Raw genomic sequence first — 17621 nt, 5'->3', positions numbered from 1 at the left:
CACGCACACGCACACACACGGTCAGGCCTCCCCGGCTGCTGCTGGTGTGCCCCTGCCCGCCCTTCCCCGCTCCACCCTGGGATGGGAGGCTGTTTTGGGAACTGGTGACCTAGCTGGATCCTGCCTGTATTTCTGGCATGGAACTGTTGCCACAGTAACTGCGGGGGTAGGGCCAGGAGCAGGACAGGGTGAAAGGGAAACAGAGCTGAGGGAGGAAAGATGAAGAAAGAGAAGAAAAGGGGAAGGGAAAGAAGAAGTGGAGAAGGACCAGGGAGGAGGCAAGGCAGGCGGTCCCACTGCGAGTGAAACTAGAGAAAAGGGAGAGGGGCAACGTTCCTGCCCACCCTGACCTCAGCCCACTTGGACAGCTCGTTTGCCTCATTTCGTAACTCCCTTAGTGTCTGCACCGCCAGTGTCCAGCCTGGCCTGACCCTGCCCAGGGGCACAAAGCCTCTCGGCTCCTTGTCCACAGGCCAGGCTGGGGAGCAGGGATCTGGGTGGCTCCACCATGTCGGCCAAGTTCAGACTGAAGTGGGATCTCCGGGGACGCACTGAGAAGTGTCCACTGGCTTTGACCTGACACAGGCCTGGGTTGGAATTCCAGTCCGACTTCTCTTTGAGTGGCGGTTGGCAAGTCCTCCTCTCAGCTGTGGTTCCTGGGCTCTAAGTGGGGAGGGCGCTGCCCTGCCCTAAGGATAGAGGGGATGCTTGAACGTCCCCACCTAGTGGCTGGCACAGCGGGAGCTGTGGGCTTAGGACAGGAGGCCCCCAGCGGTGGTTCTTCCCAACCAGGCAGCCAGGGCGCTTGGATCTTATCACCCCCAGCCTGAAGCCCAGAGGTTCTAGTCCTCTTGGACATGCAGATGCCAGGTGGGGGCGGGGGGGTGTGAGGTGGGGCTGGGCTGGTGGCTCTGATAAGGCCCGCTGCTGGGGGAAGGGTGGGGGAGTGCCGGGTGGAGATGGAGAAGCGTGGAGCCCTGCCCGTGAGGGGAGTGAGCCACCGGCAGGTCCTCTCCGCCACATGGGCTTGCCTGCCTCTACTGCCTTTCTCTCCCTTTCCTTCCACCCTGTCCTCCCTTCCTGCTGCAGCCTGCCCTCTTGGTCTCTGTCCACCAGAGGCTGCTGGGACCTGGGCTGTGCCTTGTGCCTGTGTGACACAGGCAGGGTGTGTGTGTGACAAAGAGAGGGTCAGGACTGGGGAACAGGGAGGGGGGTGTTGAGAGGGAAGGAGCTTTGGGAAGGGGGGGCGGTGTGTGTGTGTGTGTGTGTGTGTGTGTGTGTGTGTGTGTGTGGAGTTGCCTGTAAGATGGGAGTTGAGAGAAGCCAAGAAAACCCTTTCCCTCCCTCTCTCCTTCCTTCCTCCTTCTCACTCTCCTCCCTCTCTCCCTCCTGAGAGAGAGAGAGAGGACACTCCACCCCAAATATTTCATCAGTAAGAACTTCACTTCTTAAGGCAAGCCTCACACTCAAGTATGGCCCAGGGTCAGGGAGACCCTGAGGTTCAGGAGGGAGACCCAGCCCAGGGGACAAGCATCAGCTTGCAGACTGCTTTGGATAGGGTTGGGGGACCAGAGCAGAGACATCATTATTTCGAAGCCTGAATCCGTTTCTGAACAGCGCTGCCTGAAGGCAGTGTTTGCACACCTGTGAGTGTGGCTTCAGGGTGGGATTGTGCTCCGCTGTGACTTCGCTCAGAGGGGCCCTTCTCCTGGCGGTTCCTCTCTGATGCACAGTCGACTTCCCACAGTACCACCTGCCCTCCCCCACCCCCCACGCCCCCACCCCTCCCACCCCCACGCTGGCTGGTCCTCAAGGGGAGGGTACCCCAGCCACCACCAGGCTCAGTCTGAGGCTCCAGAACACACCAAAACTCTCTTCTCCCTGGTAGTTCAGCCTGAAGCTACCCCCCAACCTCATCTACTCTCCGCAGCCTCTGTCCCACCGACCTGTGAGATCTGCCTATGGCCTTCCCTGTCCCTTTTCCTGGAAAAATAAGAGCCTGGCCCAGGCTACACGGCCCTGTGTTGTTTCTCTTTTCTTTCCCTTTTCTGTCCTTCCAGGAAAGCCGAGTTTCCCTTCCCAAGCCAGCCCTCCACTTGGGCCAGGACCGCATCCCTCACCCAGGGGACCCTTCTTCCTCTCCACTCTTCCCTCCCCAGTGCCTGCAAGTGAGTTCCAGTCTCCCCTTTCCTTAAACACCTTCAGCCAATCAGACCTCCTCTGAAGCCACTCTCTGACCCCCTCAGGCCCTTCTGCCCCACTCCCCTCCCCTGTGTCCTAGCCAGGCCCACCCTGCAAGGAGGCCTCACTTTTCCTCTGGAAATGCTCCCAGAGGCCACCAACATGGAGAGCCATACTCCATCCAGCAGGTCTCTCCTGTCTGGCCACAGACTGGGCTTCATGGCTTTTCCTCAGCCCTTCCCTCCCACCCTCGCGCTCACCTGTCCGAACTCCCTGTGCTCAGAGGCACTAGACACACTCCCTGCCCCCAGGGAGCAGCCATCTTCTTTTCCTGGTCCCTTTTGTGCCATCTGTGATGATTTTTCTTCTAGTCCCCTAGGTGTTTCCTAGGATGCTGGTTTTGAATTTCTTTCCCTTGGTGACCTCATGTTCAGACCCCCTCTGGTCAGATGGCTCCTACATTTCTCTTTCCAGCCCGCTCCTCCCTCAGCCTCCGCGTCCTCCTGCTTGTCAGCGGTGCCCACCTCCACCTCAAGTGGGCACCAAGTGAGCTCACTGCTTCCCCTTCTTCTGCCTCTGAGCCAGCCACCCACCTCTGTCCTGGGGCCTCTCCAGATGGAGTCTGTTTTGCACATTCTGCCTCTAGGATCTCTCCCATTGGCCTCTAGTCCATCTTGGGCCACACGCGAGGGTCTGGGCCCTCACAAGTCCCTGCCAGAACTATTCTCGTAGCTTCCAGGCTGGTCTGTCCATGCTGCCCCTTCCTGTCCAGTCCTCTCTCCCAGCCACATTCATCATCTCAAAGCACTGCTTGGATCTATCACTTAGTTGTTTGAAAGAAGTTTCTAAGCATTCTATGGCTTCTGTTGCCCACAAAATGCAATTGAAATCCCCTGGTCTGGGTTGGAGGCCTCCATAATCTGACCCTCAACCTCTTGCTCCACACAGATTTCAACCTCATGAGCTCTACAGTTCAGCCATATTTGCTGTTCCCTAGACAGACCCAGTGCTGCCCCCCACCCCCGGCCCCATGCTCCTACTTTTGCTCATGCTGCCTTCTCTTTCAAGAGTCCATTCTTTAGTTTTTTGCATGAACTCAAACTGGGCGTTCAAATACCTCCTGTAAAGAATATATTTTTTTATTTTCTCTTCTCGACACCCCAGCAGAAGTGATCCCTTGCCCTGTGACCTCTCAAAGCTCCTTCTATTATCTTATCTGGCATATGTAATTTTCTGCTTTGCGTGGGAATTATCTACATATATGCCTTATTTCTGCAGGGGCAGCTTGGCTCCCTAATAAGGGGCAGCTTGGCTCCCTTGCCTCATCTTTTTTTTCTCCGTAAGACTTATTACAGAGCGTTGCCTACAGTTATTACAGAGTAGGAGCTCAGGAAGTATTTGGTGAATGGATGGATAAAGCAAGATATGACTGGGTGGGTGGTTAGTTGACTGGTAGATGGATGGGTGAGTGGGTGAATGGATGGATGGATGGATGGACGGATGGAGATGGATAGGTGGATAGACACGTGGATGAATGAGTGTTTGGCTGTAAAGCTAAGCCATGTAGATAGCTAGTTTGACAATGGCTATTAACGCAGTAAAGATCAAGGATGCCTAGGTGACTTAGTCATTTAAGTGTCTGCTTTTGGCTCAGGTCATGATCCCTGTGTCCTGGGATCAAGTCCCACATCGGCCTCCTTGCTCAGTGGGGAATCCTGCTTCTCCCTCTACCTGCCACTCCCTGTTTGTGCGCTCTTTCTCTCTCTTTCTGGCAAACAAATAAAATTTAAAAAAAAACAAAACATAGTAGGGGCACCTGGGTGGCTCAGCTGGTTAAGCATCTGCCTTCAGCTTAGGTCATGATTCCACAGTCCTGGGATCAAGTCCCACATCAGGCTCCCTGCTCAGCAGGGAGTCTGCTTCTCCCTCTTCTGCTACTGCTCCCCTAGTTTGTGTGTGCGCGTGCGCGTGTGCTCTCTCTCTCTCTTTATCTCTCAAAAAAATAAAATCTTAAAAAAAAAAAACATAGTAAAGATCAGAGAGAAGTGAAAGAGAGCTAACAGCTCTTTGAATGTATATTAGTGTTTATGCTGATCCTCAGACACCTAGTTATAAAAGCATTACAAAGGGAGAGCTAAGAAGGCCGGAGAAGGATAAAGCTCTGGAATGGAGTCTTTCCATGGGCACCAAATAGTTAGTGTGGCTCTGACAGCCAGGGACTTGTCTTGGAGAAGACTTGATTCTAGAATTCCAAAAGAAACTTGAGAAATGTGGCAGATTTTCTTCTATTCCCCACAATGCACCTGACACGGTACTAGCAACACAGTACTTGCTAGGCGCTTTGAACCATGCCAGTGCTGAAGACAGTCATTTTCAGCTCCATGACTGTGGGCAACTTTTTAACCTCTTTGAGCCTCAGTTTTCTTATCTGGAAATGGGTCTGCATTATAGGGATATCGGAGGGGATGAGATGAATCATCCTTTTAAACTGCTTATTAGGGCCCCCAGCTGGCTCAGTTGGTGGAGAATGTGACTCTTGATCTTGGGGTTGTAGGTTTGAGCCCCACATTGCGTGTAGAGATTACTTAAAAATAAAATCTTAAAAAAGTACCTAGCATGAGCATTCTAAACAGGATGGCAATTGCTTTGTTATTTTGCCCTCCAGAAGTTCGCCCTCATTCTGGTTAGTGAAAAAATATGTTCCTGCATTAGGTAACATATAATGAAGGGCTAAGTTATATGGGTTTGTTTTTCAGTCGCACTGGAATATCAGTGAAGGGCTATGAGAAGGTCTAGCATAGCAGGGGAGGCCTCCCAGAGCAAGAGCATCCAGGATCCGGGAGATGAGGAGGTGGACAGAGAGTAGTGGGAGAGCATGCGCAGAAGCAGGGAAGTGGGAGTGAGGGCTGCTCCTGCAGGTGGTTTTGGGGGTGGAGGGTGAGCCCAAGAATGGCCTGATACAAAGTAACAGGTGTTAAGGTTGGGAGCACACTAATGGCCATTACCCACTGTGGTAAAGACTGGCTATGGAATAGACATCAGAGTTCATTAGTCCTTGAAGAAAAAGAAATAATAATAGCTAATACTCTCCCTAGACTTGACAATGTTTTAAGCACTTCGCCTGTTATAACTTATCTAATACTCAGAGTCGCCCCAGGACAGAGATACTAGTACTTCCATTTTACAGATGAGAAGGGTGAGGCACAGAGAGAATAAGTAACTTGCCCAGGGTCACAGAGAGTCCCACTATCCCCATTGCTGGAAACCCAGACAGCCATTCACTGAATGGTTATTGCATGATCAACATGGGGGAGAGGGGAAGGAGGATTGCTAAAGGAATTGCCCATGAAGGCTGGAGACACCAAGACATGGACTGTGGCCCCAGGGAACTCATAATCTACTGCAGCAGACAAGACCCAACTCTCTAGGAGAGAGAAAGAGCAGTGCAGGCAGGGGTGCTGCCTTGCCTTGAAGCAGCAGTGCAGAGGGCAGCCCCAGTCCTCATAGTCTGTCCACCTCATAGGCTCATTAGAACCCTCTGGGCTATGAGACAGAGGGGAGCACAATGGCCAATGGACTGGGGGGTGGGGCAGAGGGTCGGGGGCCAGCCCAGAGCCAGAGGGAGAAGCCTTGGCAAAGGCCAAGGGGAGTGAGAAACTGGGCCTGAAACCCGACTGCGGCCCCAGGACAGGGCAGGGCCCGGCAGGTGTGACAAAGCAGGAATGCGGAGGCTGCACGGGAACGGCTGACCCCTGCAGTCATTTCCTTTCCAGCCAGAGAACAATGGCTCAAAAACAAGTGCAGCCCCTCCGCTTTCCCGCCTCGCTGTCCACACGCGCTGGCCCTCCTGGGGCTGAGCGAATGGAAAGCCGCGATCCTGGAGGGCGCCGGCTCCCTTCCGCCCTGCTCTCCCGAGCTCCCAGAGGTCCGGGGCGCCACCGCGCTCACAGGCACGCTCTCCCTCCCCTCGCAGGCCCGGCGCTCGGTCAGCCGCCTGGAGAGTCGCTAAGGGATGAGGACGCCACAGCCCGGCGGAACGCACTCCCTGCTCTCGTGGCCCGGAGCGCGCAGCGCCCAGGAGCCGGGCAGAGCCTGACGCCCTGTCGTCTTCCCTCGCGCACGGGGCTCTGCGAGTGACCCGACCGGACAGCTCCCTGCTGCATGGAACGGCTGCAGAAGGTGCGCGGGGGCCGCCCCCACGTCCGCGGGCGGTGGGCGGCCTGGGCAGCGGGTGGGGGCCGGCTTCCCCGCGGAGAGGCAGGTCGGGCGTCGACGGTGCCACCTGGTGGCTGCCCGCGGCGCCGCACCTTGCATCCCCAGAGACCTAGGGAAGCCCTCCCCCGCCTCCAACCCCCACCCCCCCCCCACCCCACCCCCCCTCGCCTCCGCCCGGCCCTCCGCCGGGTGGAGAGCCCTGCCCGCTCCGGCCCTGGCACGCACGCTCACTCCCACCCGCCCGCCTTTCACTCTCCCCAGCAACCACTGACCTCCCCTGGGAGCGTCAGCTCCTCCCGAGACTCCAGTGTTCCTGGCTCTCCCTCCAGCATCGTGGTGAGTATCTCTCGGCCACCAACACCCTCAGGCAGGGACGAGGGAGTGGGGTGGGGAACGTGCTGGGCCGCTTCACCCAGAGCCTCCCAGACGACGGTTCTGCCGGGACTGGTAGGCAGAGAGAAGCCAGAAATCCAGAGAAGGTTCCCCACAGCCGGCTTCTACTGGTCTGGTCTTGCCTCCTTGTACCCAAAGTGCTAGGTGAAGGACCATCATTTTTTAAGGTGACTCTCTAGACCTTTAAAAATTCAAACAATAGAATTATTAACTAATAGGAGCTGGTATCTCAAATGCTGCCCGTTTTCTTCCTGAGACATGGCAAGTCTAGCTTGTAAGGTCAGAATGCTAGTGAGGCTTTCAGCACGTCTGCTTCATTCCTGCCATTTCCCTTCAGGCCAAGATGGACAATCAGGTGCTGGGCTACAAAGACTTGGCTGCCATCCCCAAGGACAAGGCCATCCTGGACATCGAGCGGCCTGACCTCATGATCTATGAGCCACACTTTACCTATTCTCTCCTGGAGCACGTGGAGCTGCCTAGAAGCCGGGAGGTGAGGGCTGGGAGGCTCCTCTTGGACGGGACTTGGGGGAAGGGCTCCCCCAGCTACACAGGGGAGGAGGCGGAATCCCTCTCCTGCTTCCTTTCCTGGCGGCCAGACTCCAAAACAAGAAAGGGAACTGTGGGCAGAAATCAACCAATGATCCGCCCAGTGTCTGTGGAGAGCCGGCAGAGACGGCTGGAGGCTGGGGGGTAGCTCCACGTGGAGAACAGGGGAGGCCACGTTTGAATGGCAGCCTCGCAGAGCAGGGGGTGAGGGGCCATGGAGGAGAAGCATGGGAGTGTACAGAAAGACCAAACTGGCCCGAAGCCCCTCTGAACGCTTTACTGGGAGGCTGGAAGTCCTAGCTGAGTGACGGTGGGAAGGCGTGGTTTCAGTTTCCCCTCCAGTAAAATAGAGGTGATACTTCCCCGCCCACCCTCCACACCAGGGATGGAAGTGCCAGAGGTAACCCACGGCAGCTGCTTTGGAAACTATTCCAGAAAGGGGTTGTGGCACCGCTGAGCAGGGGAGCCGAGAGGCAGGCTTGAGGGGGAGACTTGACTGCCTGGCAGGGAGCCCAGACTCCATCCTGGATGCGCAAGGTTCTTGGCCCTTACCCTGAGTGCTAGGCTTCGAGTATGGGGCCAGAGCCACCTCCAGCTGGCCCGCGGACCACAAGCACACTGCGCAAGATCCGTGCCTTCTCTGTGCCTGCAGAGAAAGAGAGGACTCTGCCCAGGAGAGCACTAAGAGGGAGAAGGCTGGAGGGCCAGTACTGGGAACTGGCAAGGACTGAGAGAGAAGATGCAGCTCCAAGATTTGCCAGACACTGGTGCAGAGTTGGGTGGGGGATGAGGCAGTCCCTCCGGGGTTCTAGGGCTGAGGATTTACCCCTACCCTTGTGGCTCTGACCAGCCTCCTCTCCATCCGCAGCGCTCACTGTCACCCAAATCCACATCCCCCCCACCATCCCCAGAGGTGAGTCTGCCCCACACCTGACACTTGCCCAGCTCCCCACCCCCACACATATGCAGGGCCCGAAGGATGACCTCATCCTGTCGCCGACCAGCTCTGGGGCCATCTGTCTGTCTGACCCAGGACCTCATTTAGCCCTTTCTCCCTGGGTCGGACACCACCAGCAGGTCGAGTCCTTGGACACCCTTCCTCTGCCCTGGGGTTGGGGGCTTGTGGGCTGCTAGGGTTGGGGGGACAGAGATGGTGGAGTGAGGTGAAGCAGTGTCTCCATGGGCTGGAGAGGGTTAGGGTGGGAGACCTGGGAGCTTCAGCCAACCGCACTTCTGCTCTGCAGGTATGGGCAGAGAGCCGGTCCCCTGGAACCATCTCTCAGGCTTCAGCCCCAAGAACCACTGGGACCCCCCGGACTCCACTACCCCATTTCCACCATCCGGGTAGGTTTTTATGGCGGGGTGGGGCACCCTTCCCTGAGGACCTCTTTTTCCTACAGGCACTGAAGCTTCTTATTCTCAGTCCCCCCACTTTCTGGGGTATAGGCTCACTCCAGAATGGCCAGACCCCTCTTGCCAGGACCACAGGCAGAACTCCCCAAAATGATGGGCCCTGTTGTGCCTTTGCTCCCACCCAACAAGAAAAGTGTGAAAACAGCCCCTTGAGGGACAGCTCCAGAAACTCCGGTTCTGGCTTGGCTCTGGGCAGGAGCCCATCCCATTTGTGCCCTTCTCCTCAATGAGCCAGTCTCGCCCACCATCCGCATATCCTTCTCATCGGCTCTTGCTCCCTGTCCACAGAGACCACCCGCCCAGATTCCAACATCTACAAGAAGCCACCCATCTACAAGCAGAGAGGTGAGGGCTCCCCTCCCTGAGCTGGGCTGGGAGGCCGTGGGAGAAAAGCCATCCATAACAGCACGTAACCTCTGCCCAGTGCTTTTTGTTGTGCCCTGTTTTCACACATATGGTGCCACGGTATGACCGGGACAGGTGAAGGAGTCGGGGGCTAGGGTGGGCTGAAGTGGCCTGACTCGGGGTGGGGACTGACCCTGGCCTCCACCCACAGAGTCCACGGCAGGCAGTCCTCAGAGCAAGCACCTCATCGAGGACCTCATCATCGAGTCCTCCAAGTTCCCTGCAGCCCAACCGCCCGACCCCAACCAACCGGCCAAGATTGAAACCGACTATTGGCCATGCCCCCCGTCGCTGGCGGTCGTGGGTAGGAGACCGTGCTGGAGAGGGGAGGGGAGGCCCGGGACACCACCTCATAGTCTGTGTTGAAGCTCCACGAGCCCACCTTCTCCCCACGGCCACCCTCTGTCCTTCATGACCCTCGTGGCCCATCGCTACTCCCTGCCTTCCTCTAGCTCTTGGTGTACATGGTCCTGCTTGTTGGTCTTCCCCTCCCTTTCCATTCACTTATTGGACAACTCAGCAGACATTGACCAAATGTCTGCACCCCGGGCTCTAGGATTGGAGCTCTGTTCTGGAAAAGAGAAAGTGGAATGAGAGAATTAGGTCATGTGACTATGTGTTGCCTACTCAGCTTTACCAGAAGGCTAGAGAACATTACTTTTATTTTTCTTTAAGGCTTTTATTGCTTTATTGAAAGAGACAGAGTGAGAGAGAGCACAGCAGGGAGGAGAGGGAGAAGCAGGCTCCCCGCTGAGCAGGGTGCCCAATGTGTGGCTTGATCCTAGGACCCCCAGAGCCAAAGACAGATGCCCAACCGACTGAGCCATCCAGGCACCCCTCCTTTTATTTTTTACAAAGTAGTCTGTAGTGTTCTCTTGAAGGGGCAGCCCAGCGCCTAATAAATACTTGGTGAGTGAATGGCTGATTGATGAGCCTGCTTGTGCCCGTGTTCCCCAGAGACAGAATGGAGGAAGCGGAAGGCATCTCGGAGGGGGGCAGAGGAAGAGGAAGAGGAGGAAGATGATGACTCCGGGGAGGAGATGAAAGCTCTCAGGGAGCGTCAGCGAGAGGAACTCAGTAAGGTAGCATCTCGCTTCACCCCAGCCACCCTGCCCATATCTTCTTGGGGACAAAAGTCCCAGATCTCTAGCTGTTCTGTTCTGAATGGTTTTGTACCTGAAGAAAATCCTTGTAGGAACATGAGGAATTCCGCTTCTTCCCGGACATCGGGTTGCTGCTGCTGAAGGGACACCAGGACCTCACGCTGCTTTGGGGGAACACTAGTTAACTTAGGGTTAAGGGAAAGAAAAGGGTGCCCCCCTCCCAGTGCCAGGCTTCAGGAGGCTAAGTTTGTGGGAAGAGGAGCAAGAACAGCAGGAGAGAGGGTGTCGGGAGTCATGGAAAGGCCACAAGAGTGGCTGGGGCTGGTGCTCTGGGAGAGTGACCTGGGATGCAGAGGCCACTTGGATGCCGCACCGACTCCTTGCTCTCGGGGGTGGCCAGACCCAGTGTGGCAGCGCTTCAGACCAGAGTGACAGGCCCCACAGGCTCCAGGGCACAAATCAGCGGCTTGGGAATGCAGGTATCCGGCTCCGCTGGAGGTAAGAACTGAGTACGGAAGTCTTCCTCTCTCTTTCTCCAGGTTACTTCCAACTTGGGAAAGATGATCTTGAAAGAAGAGATGGAAAAGTCCTTGCCTATCCGGAGGAAAACCCGCTCTCTGCCTGACAGGACACCCTTTCATACCTGTGAGTGCCACAGCTGGGGCCCCAAATCACGTGGCCAGACCTCGAGGCCAGAACCACAGGGTCTGAGTCCGTCTATCATATGGGGGTACAGGAGACAGAAGGTTCTGTCACTGGCATGTCAAGGCAATCACGCTCTCCTCAGGGCAAGGATACCAATCGTGGAATAAGACTAGGTGATAAAAGATAGTATCAGCTAAAGCAGAATGAACAAATTTTGTTTCATTGACAAAACATTTATTGAGTGTCTAACATATGCTGGACATGGGATTATAAAGAGTAAAAAGATATATTCTCTTCAGACACTGAGGACAGCGTGGGAGCAGAGGCAAGGAACAGGAAATGTCCTGGTCCGCTTACAGGCCTGCAGGAGCCTGCAGTTCCAGAACCCAGAGTGTGCCTTGGGGTGACGGATCAGCCAGAGACGCGGTAGCCTGGGCTTTGGGTACTATACCTTCATCACTGGAGTCTAGCCCGAACTTCCCCAGAGCCGCATGGCTGCAGCAGAGGGAGGGAGATGTGAGAACCCAACCTGAAACTCTGAGGCCTATGAAAGCCTAGTCTCGGAGCCAAGCTCCACTCCTGTTGGTCAGAGCAGCTCAGCGGGCAGCCTCCACTCGGGCGAGGGGAGAGGCATTCCATTGCCTGATGAAGGCAGTGGCTCAAAGGCACACAGGCTGGAAGAGAACAGGCAGGCCATCTTCGGAGACACTCCACCACATTTTCCAAGGGGCTGGGTAAGGGCTAAAGCTATGCCGAGGCCCAGAGAAAGGCTGTGGGCTTAAGAAACATACAGGAGATGGAGTCAGCCAGACTAAGTGGCTGATTGGATGTGGAGAGAGAGCCGAGTGCGGGGGTCTTGGCTTGGGTGCTGGGTGGGGACAAACCTGGAACTGAGGTGATGAGGGAGTGTGGGTCTTGGGGGAAGGACGAAGGGACCAGTTTGGGACATGCTGGGCTTGAAGCACATTGAAGCACATGTAGGTGGGAGCCGGGCCTTAACTGAGCCGGAAGCTTGCAGGGTGAGGTGAGTCTTCAGCTTGTGTAAGACCTTGAGAGAAAATAGGATTGTGCAGAGAAGAGAGGGAAAGGAGGATGTTGAAGCTGTGCCCTGGAGCTCACCCCACCACCTGCCCCCAAGCAGGATTCAGGATGCAAGAGGCCATCTTCTGGCCTCGAAATGCCTCTTGCTCTTGAAATGTCTCTTGCTCTTCGGGCTGGGGACTTGGGTCCAGGAGCGGGTGCTGAGGCCTGCAGGGACAGGGGAGCTGGTTGATCCAGGGTTAGGGTTGCATGAGGCAGGCCCTGAGGGACTGACCATGGAGCGAAACTCGGGGACATGGGTAGAGATCAAGACCCTGGAGGTCCCCATGACCCTGATGAATGGATGTGCTGGGAGTGAGGCTAAGGAGAAGTTGCAAACAAGGAAGGGTGTGTTGCAGTGGCTGCAAAGTGGGATTCCGGGGCTTCAGATGTCAAGGTGCTGGCGTTGTGGACAAGACCCCGGGGGTGGCCATGTAAGGGGCTGCCTCAACGGGGGGTGCAGGTGGAGGCCACCGGGGTGGGGGATTCAAGGAGCCATAAGGGCCAAATGTGCACGGTCATCCACAGGGACACTGAGTCCCCAGGATGATGCTTCAATATGAGTGGGAAGAGTTACAATAGGGCCTTCTTCGAGAATGTAGAATAGTGAAGGCGTGAAGAAAGAGGCAGGTGGCAAGATGCCCCGAATGTGGGATTCAATCTTCATGTTCCACCAGATTTTGCTATTCAGTCAGAATTAGCCTTTCAACTTCCATTTTGGCCTGACAAAGTGGAGAGCCAAACGTCTACTTCCTCATCATCTTTGGCATCCCTGAACTTGTATGTGATGATGATCATGTGATTGCACAGGTTATGGTCATAGCTAATCCACCTAAACAATTTCAGACTGTTTTCTTAAGATTTTTAAATTTACTTATTAGAGAGAGAGATAGAGAGCACATGTGTGTAAGCAGGGGGAGGGGCAGAGAGAGAAAAAATCCCAAGTAGACTCTGCGCTGAGTCCGGAGCCCAACGTGGGGCTCGATCTCAGGACTCTGAGATATGACCTGAGCAGAAATCACGTCGGACACTTAACACACTGAGCCCCTCAGGGGCCCTGAACAATTTCAGAATTATGAACAGGCATGTCATTCTGACTTCGTAGTAATATTGAAATGGTCACTTTCAAACATAAATAAGCTTTCTAAAAGTAATTTGAAGGAGGCATGTGTGGCTCAGCTGTTAAGCCTCTGCCTTCGGCTCAGATCATGATCCTGGGGTCCTGGGATCCAGCCCTGCTTCCGGCTCCCTGCTCAATGGGAAGCCTGCTTTTCCCCCTCCCACTCCCCCTGCTTGTGTTCCCTCTCTCTCTGTCTCTCTCTGTCAAATAAATAAATAAAATCTTTGAAAATAAATAAAAGTAATTTGAAGTAAAAATCTTACGTGCTCTGTAGGTTGAAATTCTGTCAGTCACTTGAAATGTAAATGTTTACTTATTCTCAGGAAAGGGAAATGCTGGGGTGCTTGGGTGGTTCAGACCGTTAAGTATCTGCCTTCAACTCAGGTCACGATCCCAGCATCCTGGGATCAAGATTCACTTCAGGCTCTCTGCTCAGCGGGAAGTCTACTTCCTCTCTCTCTCTCTGCCCCTCCCCCTGCTCTCTCTTTTTCTTTCTCTCTCTCTCTAATAAATACAATCTCTTTTTTTATAAAGTGAAATACTTCAGGGGCGCCTGGATGGCTCAGTGGGTTAAGCTCTGCCCTCGGCTCAGGGTCATGGCCTCAGGGTCATGGCCTCAGGGTCCTGGGATCGAGTTCTGCCTCAGGCTCTCTGCTCAGCAGGGAGCCTGCTTCCCCCTCTCTCTGCCTGCCTCTCTGCCTACTTGTGATCTCTCTCTCTGTCAAATAAATAAATAAAAAATCTTTTTTAAAAAAGTGAGATACTTCAATAATGACTGATCTTTGTAGAAACAGATAATTTCCTGTACAAAAGTAAGAAGTATTAAAAAAAAGTATTAAGAAAAGAAAAGTTCCTCAAAACACATTTTGTTCTCACAAAACTTCCAAACAAGCTTTTAAAAGAATGTTTTAAGAAGACAATTTCTTACAGTTTTGAATCTATCAAGGCTAAACCTTCAAACAAAAACGTTTGTCGGGGTGCCTGGCTGGCTTAGTTGGAGGAGTGTGTGATCTTGGGGTCATGAGTTCGAGCCTTTCATTGGCTATAGAAATTACTTACTTAAATAAGTAAGTACACCTTAAAAACCTTTTTCAGAATGATTGCCGTAAAATGCCAATGGTTTCTAGCATTTGGACATGAAAGTCTTGAGATCTGGCCAAACTAAGAATATTAGTTACAAAGTTCTTTTTTAGGAAAACCTATTAACTAAAAACCAGTTTTCTTGAGTTACAGTCTGCTGTGCAAGAAAGCTAAGCTCTACCATTGAAATGTGTGAGTTGAAAGTGACATCTGATCTTGCAAATGGGAAGTCTACATATATAATATAAATTATATATATATAATTTTAAGTCAGTTTTACACCCGCCATGGGGTTTGAACTCTCTGCCCTGAGATCAAGAGTCCTGTGCTGTGCAGATGGAGCCAACCAGGCACCCCACAGATGTGCTGCACAGTGGCTGCTGGTACAGTCTAGCAGCTCATGGTGCGGGTGCGGTGGTGGGGGGGATGATCATTTCTGTATTGTAGTATCAAATGTCTGAAATTTGATCACTAGTATTGCTAATGATAAGATTTTAATGGTTCTAATTATTTTGACTAAATTTCAGATATATTTTTGCAGCCCTGAGTTTCATTTTAGGATGGTGATCCTCTGGCCATCATTGACCTATCAATTCTAACACTTGGGCATTACACCCAGATATGTGTGTGTGTGTGTGTGTGTGTGTGTGTGTGTGTGTGTATTTGGTTTTAAAGATTTTATTTATTAGAGAGAGAGCACAAGCAGGGGGGAGGACAGAGGGAGAGGGAGAAGCAGATTCCCCGCCGAACAGAAAGCCCTATGCGGGTCTCAATCTCAGGACCCTGGGATCATGACCTGAGCCAAAGTCAGATGCTCAACCAACAGATTCATTCAGGCGTCCCCAGATGTGTACTTAGTGAGACAGTTCAGAGCCGCGAGCACAGGGCACTTGTGGAAGGTAATGGGCATTAGCCAGAAGCCAACAGGCCCCCCCCCGGGCCCCCCCAGGCCCATGCTTCACCACCTTGCTTCTGGCAGGGGAGGCCAGGGAGGCAGCCCTCTCAAGAATGATGGTCAGAACAAAGGCACTGAACAGGCCCTCTTCCTCTCTCCCAGCCTTGCATGCAGGAACATCGAAGTCATCTTCTCTCCCCGCCTATGGCAGGACCACGCTGAGCCGGGTAAGATCACAGAGGAAGACCACAGACTGCAAGGGAAGTGTGCCTTTGAGTGCCTCAGAGGGACTGAGCTGCTGGGGCATCCTGGGGGGCAGTACGGAGTTCCCCAGCTTCCTTCTGACCCCTTCATGTCCTTTCTAGCTACAGTCCACAGACTTCAGCCCCTCTGGGAGTGAGACTGGAAGCCCAGGTGAGAGGCAGGGAGGCCCCAACAGGCCCCAGGGCAGCCTGCGGCTGTGATGTGGGCAGGGCTGTGGCTGGAGGTTGGGGAGGCGGCGCTGGCAGGTTTGGAGGCCTGCTGACCTCAGAGCTGCCTCTGGACAGTGACTCTTCTCTCCTGCAGGCCTGCAGGTGAGCTCCTTCTGGAGGGGAGCACGCGGAGCAGCAGAAGCCACAGACGGGTGAAGGGAGTGTTGGGGGGGAGGTGCGGGGCCACAGAGCTGCATGGTAAAGACACCAGAAGCCCCCGGGTAAGGCTGGGGAGGTCTCCCTGCCCCACTCTGGCTCACTGCGGCTTTGGTCTCCCCAGAACGGAGAGGGCCAGAGGGGGAGGATGGACCGGGGGAACTCCCTGCCCTGTGTGCTGGAGCAGAAGGTGAGGGGCAGGGGCAGAGCCAGGGGTGGTGGGCAGGGGACAGAACCGTCTGCAGTGGGGGGCGGGCCAGCCAGCTGGTGGGGAGAAGCCAGGGAAGCGAATGCACTAAGGGGTCAGTGATGGGAGGGCAGCAGGGAAGTTGGGGGAGATGGTTGGCAAAAATGGCGTGGGCCCCAGTGGCCCTTACAGGCTGATAGGTAGCCCAGGGAATTGAGGGGGGTTACGCTGACAGGAGGCTCTGTGGGCCTAAGGCTGCCCCCTCCCTCCCCTCTCCCCCAGATCTATCCCTACGAAATGCTTGTGGTGACCAATAAGGGGAGAACCAAGTTGCCTCCAGGTGTGGACCGGATGAGGCTTGAGGTATGCAGAGGAAATGGGTGGGAGACCCAGGGCCCTCTCTGTCTGAGTGTTCCCTTAGTCCCCTGGCCCCGCCTGCCCCAAGCCCCTGTCCCTAAGCTGCCTCGGGGTGTCCCCTTTCCAGAGACATCTGTCAGCCGAGGACTTCTCAAGGGTATTCTCCATGTCTCCTGAAGAGTTTAGCAAGCTGGCCCTGTGGAAGCGGAATGAACTCAAGAAAAAGGCTTCTCTCTTCTGATCACCCTTCCCACTCCGTGACTGATGCTCTCCCCTGCTGCTTTGGGGCTCTGGAGCTGGGGCCGCTAGACCCCAAGGCATCATCTCTTAAGGGAGCAGGTTGCAGGGGGGATGGAGGTAGGGTTGGCTCCACCCCCAGCTGAGGGGGAGCCAAGACCTCTGCAGGGCCCGGGTTGTGGGACTTGAACTTGCTTCCTCACAAGGAGCCAGGAGCCCCTTTCCCTCCCCCCTGGCCCTCGAGGCACAGGGCAAACCCCGTCTGGAGCCCAGCACACACAGAGATAATGTTTGCACCCTCTCCCACCCCACCTCCACAGGAGAATCCCCCCAAGAGAGTAAGGAGAAGGGAAGGCAGCACCTAGTGGGCAGGTGTATTGGCCATCTTGACCAGTGGGTGGGTAGAACCCTTGGGCCTGCTGGGAGGAGGGTGATGGTGAGAAGCAGCTGGGCAGGCAGGGAGAGCCGCGGGACTTCGTGGGCACCCAGGCCCGCCTCCTCACCTCCCCTTGGACAGCCTCCCCTGCACCTGGGCCTCTGGCTTCTCCGACTCTTAGCAGGAGCGACTTGAGCTCAGCCTCTAGCAATGAGGTCACCCTGTCCTCCAGCTCACCCTGTTGTCTCCTCATGACCCCTAAGCTTCAAAGCCTCTTGCTCCAGCCCTGTGGCTTCCCCAGAAGCCTTGGCTTAGAGTGGGGATTCGACAGAACCCCGGCCCACCGTCAGCCTCCAGGCAAAGTCAGCTAGACTTCCAGCACCCAATCCCGGTCAGAACCCAGGCCTTCAGGCTCTCTTGGATGGATCATGAGGCCAGGCTGAGTGTCCTGGCCACCAGGTCCTGCCCACTCCCATGCACCCCCACCACGCTGTCTAAAGAATGTAATTTATTGGGGCACCCCCCAGCTGCTTTCTCTCCTAACTCTCTGCCCTACCTAAATCACACTCCCAGCTTCTCTTCTCTACAGATACATATGTGTATATAATTATATATATATTTTTGCCTGGGTCTGGGTTTTGTTCCTGCCCAGACCCTGGCATCCCTTTCCACTGTGTGTGTGTGTGTGTGTGTGTGTGACAATGCTGTGGGAGGGGGACTCTGCTTGGAATTAAAAGGTTGCACTGGGTCCCCAAA

General features: G+C 54.8%; 1 protein-coding gene across 4 annotated transcripts in view; it reads left to right on the top strand.

The window, feature by feature from the left end:
* The window catches only part of DMTN (dematin actin binding protein), a 27527-nt gene extending 9906 nt beyond the window's left edge, over positions 1-17621 (top strand). For 3 of the 4 annotated variants that reach the window (XM_059178718.1, XM_059178709.1, XM_059178724.1), the window contains exons 2-13: positions 6155-6360; positions 6658-6732; positions 7127-7282; positions 8207-8251; positions 8583-8682; positions 9040-9096; positions 9308-9460; positions 10114-10238; positions 10799-10904; positions 15242-15306; positions 15445-15493; positions 15647-15870. In XM_059178718.1, the coding sequence (XP_059034701.1) occupies positions 6343-6360; positions 6658-6732; positions 7127-7282; positions 8207-8251; positions 8583-8682; positions 9040-9096; positions 9308-9460; positions 10114-10238; positions 10799-10904; positions 15242-15306; positions 15445-15493; positions 15647-15708 (1011 nt within the window). In that variant the 5' untranslated portion in view covers positions 6155-6342 and the 3' untranslated portion in view covers positions 15709-15870. Of the gene's footprint in view, positions 1-6154; positions 6361-6657; positions 6733-7126; positions 7283-8206; positions 8252-8582; positions 8683-9039; positions 9097-9307; positions 9461-10113; positions 10239-10798; positions 10905-15241; positions 15307-15444; positions 15494-15646; positions 15899-16177; positions 16259-16379 lie in introns of those variants that run through there. The other variant, XM_059178733.1, reaches the window with a different exon arrangement.

Source organism: Mustela lutreola, chromosome 1 (genome assembly GCF_030435805.1).
Source record: "Mustela lutreola isolate mMusLut2 chromosome 1, mMusLut2.pri, whole genome shotgun sequence".
NCBI classification, from domain to species: Eukaryota; Metazoa; Chordata; class Mammalia; order Carnivora; family Mustelidae; genus Mustela; species Mustela lutreola.
This window is presented reverse-complemented; position numbering and strand designations above follow the sequence as displayed.